Source organism: Mixophyes fleayi, chromosome 4 (assembly GCF_038048845.1).
Source record: "Mixophyes fleayi isolate aMixFle1 chromosome 4, aMixFle1.hap1, whole genome shotgun sequence".
NCBI classification, from domain to species: Eukaryota; Metazoa; Chordata; class Amphibia; order Anura; family Limnodynastidae; genus Mixophyes; species Mixophyes fleayi.
In genome coordinates this window covers 26,036,067-26,039,480 of record NC_134405.1, presented here as the reverse complement: position 1 = coordinate 26,039,480, position 3,414 = coordinate 26,036,067, and the positions used below count along the sequence as shown (strand labels likewise).

The following is a 3,414-nucleotide window of genomic DNA, read 5'->3' as shown; positions in this document are numbered from 1 at the left end:
TTATTTATATTATATATTTTATATTGACTTTCTTACATTATTTTTATTTTACTATTATATTGGTCAAATATTCTCTATGTACATCCTTCTGTAAAAAGTAAATAAAGAAAATCTGTTTTGGTTTCCACTAAGTAACTAACAAGTAAATATTACCAAAATACATAACGTTATGTTGACCACATAATAAATTTCTCTATCGCACAATTGTCCTTAATATAATGTCCTAATATACAACACTAATTCAGTATTTAAGACCATCCACAAGTCTTCAGGGGTCCAAAGAGTTCTAGATTTTGGAGATTATCATTGTAAAATTTGCAGACCCCTCCAGAAGCTGAGGCTTTCCTGTTTTGAGGATCCTGGGATTTGTTAGGTTTCAACAGATGTCTTGCTCTTCTGTTCTGGAACCAGACCTGTAAGAAAACAGAAGAGTTTCAGATAATCATTGATATATCCTATGTCATGAGGTTGACAGAGATGAAAAAGGGGCAGACTGTACCAGAAAATATCTACAGTATGTATCTTTATTTATGTTTTTAGTGCTCCATGAAAATAATATTTGATATAATATAAAATGTAAAAAAAAATTATTACCTGTATTCTGGGTTCCGAGATTCCAGTTATCCGGGCAATCTGGCATCTTCTCACAAAGTCTGGATATGGGTCACAATCAAACTGATTCAGGAGGAAGACGGTCTGTTCCTTGTTGAAGACTGTCCTCTTTCTACATCTATTGTTTGAGGTCGTTGTTCTAGAATCCTCAGTTTCAACTCTGGGTTTCTTAGACTCTTCATTCCCTTCTTCATAGAATTTTCCTGGTGATAAAGAACATTGTACAATTAGAGCAATTCAAGATTTGTAATACAAAAACAACCTAAAAATAAAATAAATATAGTAGTAAACTATTTTAAAATAAGCAGAATTAAACTTATGAAGAAACAGCATATAAGGGTACCTTTACTAAACTGCGGGTTTGAAAAAGTGGAGATGTTGCCTATAGCAACCAAACAGATTCTAGTTAGCATTTTGTAGAATGTACTAAATAAATGTTTTCATCTCTTCTTCCCTACATTACTTAAATTGTATAAGATTATGGGGTATATTTATTAAACTGCAGGTTTGCAAAAGTGGAGATGTTGCCTATAGCAACCATTCAGATTCTAGTAAACAGTTATTTAGTACATTCTACAAAATGCTAACAAGAATCTGATTGGTTGCTATAGGCAACACCTCCACTTTTTTAAACCCGCAGTTTAGCAATTATACCCATGAAACTTATAACATGTATATACTGTAGGGAAGCAGAGATGCTGGGTTAATACGATATGGTGTTTCCAAAATTACATTTCCTTACTTTATAGAATTTCATGTGCATGATTTTGTAACTAAGCTATGATATTTTCTTTCTGTAAAGTTTTATACTTTCTTTAAAAAAAATACTATTTTAGCTATTTTCATTTAGATTATTTTACCTTTAGCATTTCCTATCATACTTTGTTACACTGTTCAAAATAATACATTAAATAATGTTATACAAAATTATTGTGCAGGGCTATTAATAATAATAATATTATTAGGCATATTCATTAAAGGTAATATATATAAAACAGAATTACGTTTTAATGCATGAGGACTGGTGGGAAAGCAATCTCTGGAGTCCTTGAATGATGATTTGTTAATTGTTGGCTCCTTTAGGGCCATCAATTTGCTGGTCTGTGATTCTTCCTGGATGTCTAAGAGAGTGTAAAGTTCTAGTAGACTTTGCTGAAGGGTGATTGAGCCTTGTTGGTCTTGGGTTTTCACAGATGAGTAAAGTTCAGAAGATGTATGGATGTTGCTGGTGGAATTGTCCTGGTTCCTCAGGGGAAGAGACAATAGTGAATAATCTTCCTCTAGAGACAGCACTGTGCAGAGTACTTGGTCCAGCTCAGAATCCATGACTGCTGTTCACTTCAGTTTAATTCAGTAGATTGAGGGTATCAGTATCTTTAGGCAACTTATACCATCAAAGAAATGTGGATTGGACCAATTTGTGTGTTAGGGGACCAAGTGACCATCCTTTGATGTTTCTTTTAATAGTGATTAATGTTTATGGTCCTTGATCCTAACCAGACACATCTCCACATTGCCGCCTCATTGTAACCCAGAAACAGCCATGGAGGACATATTATGGTAATATGTGTATTGGAGATGATGTTTGATGTGTCTATACAATGTATGCTGGCACCTGTCTGTCTGTGTGTTCTGTATCATGCATATGAGCGTCAGGGGAATATAAAATTATTTTTCTTATATATAAATATAATCAAATTAAAATGAGTTGTCAGAAGTTGCAGAAATGATGTTTCTCAGATGGTCCACCCACTTGTAAGATCTGTATATACATTGGTTCTGGCCTCAGCCTAGTAAATACATCCCATCTAATATAAAAACTATAAATATATATTTTTTTCAGGACAAGTTCCACTATTTATTCATCCTGCACTTTATCTGAATTTTCCAATTTTTGTTTAAAGTTATGTCATAAAAAAACACGTTTTCTCCTAATCAGTAAATAGATGTTGTAATTAAAATGAGTGTACACTTTAAATGTCTGGTTTCGTCAGAGTATATAAATACCACATACTTACATAACTCAAATATCACAACAATGACAACAATGATTATATGTGAAAAATACATAAAAATGCCCATCATGGTTGTAGCAGAAAATCGTCACCTCAGCACAGTTTTCTGGCCACCAAACGTTAAACGAGAAACCCTAGAGTCTTCAAAAACTATACCAAAACTGAGATTTTGGGTAAAAACTGTACTTGTGGAACAGAAAGTCTTCAAAAACTTTATTTACAATAGACTGTCTCCCACAAATCCTATGTACCAAACAGAAAATCCACAAATCATATAGAGCTACAGATTGTGAGACCTTGTCCTTGAAGGCCCCATCGACTGGGGTGGGATGGGTGTCATGGCTGAGAAGACAGGACTCATTGCTTAGGGTGTTGTAGTTGCCTTCATGTGTAAGTTAAGAATAAAAATGATAAATATCATTAAGCAACGTATTTGCAGAGTAAGACTACACAAGCTGTATTTATATATATTTATATTGTTGTACCCCCTCCTCTATTAGAGATGTAGGGGTAGTTTTGGGGACAGAGTAGCAGACAGCTGCAGATGGATCTATCTGAAGTAGAAGCCAGAATAGACTTTATTGTGCGGGACTCCTGATGGTGGGACAGCTGCTGCCATATATCTACAGCACAGGGATAGATAGACAGATAGACATGAGATAGATATGCGATAGATAGATAGATAGATAGATAGATAGATAGATAGATAGATAGATAGATAGATAATGAGATACATAGACAGATATGAGATAAATAGATAGATATGAGATAGATAGATAGATAGATA

At 33.9% G+C, this 3,414-nt stretch overlaps 1 protein-coding gene across 1 annotated transcript; it reads right to left on the bottom strand.

The window, feature by feature from the left end:
* Positions 1-248: 248 nt before the first annotated feature.
* Positions 249-1,938, bottom strand: LOC142150583 (homeobox protein siamois-like). Its single transcript, XM_075205783.1, has 3 exons — positions 1,617-1,938; positions 595-815; positions 249-413 (listed from the first exon to the last, which is right to left on the bottom strand). The coding sequence occupies exons 1-3, from the start codon at positions 1,936-1,938 to the stop codon at positions 249-251; spliced, it is 708 nt and encodes a 235-aa protein (XP_075061884.1).
* Positions 1,939-3,414: the final 1,476 nt, after the last annotated feature.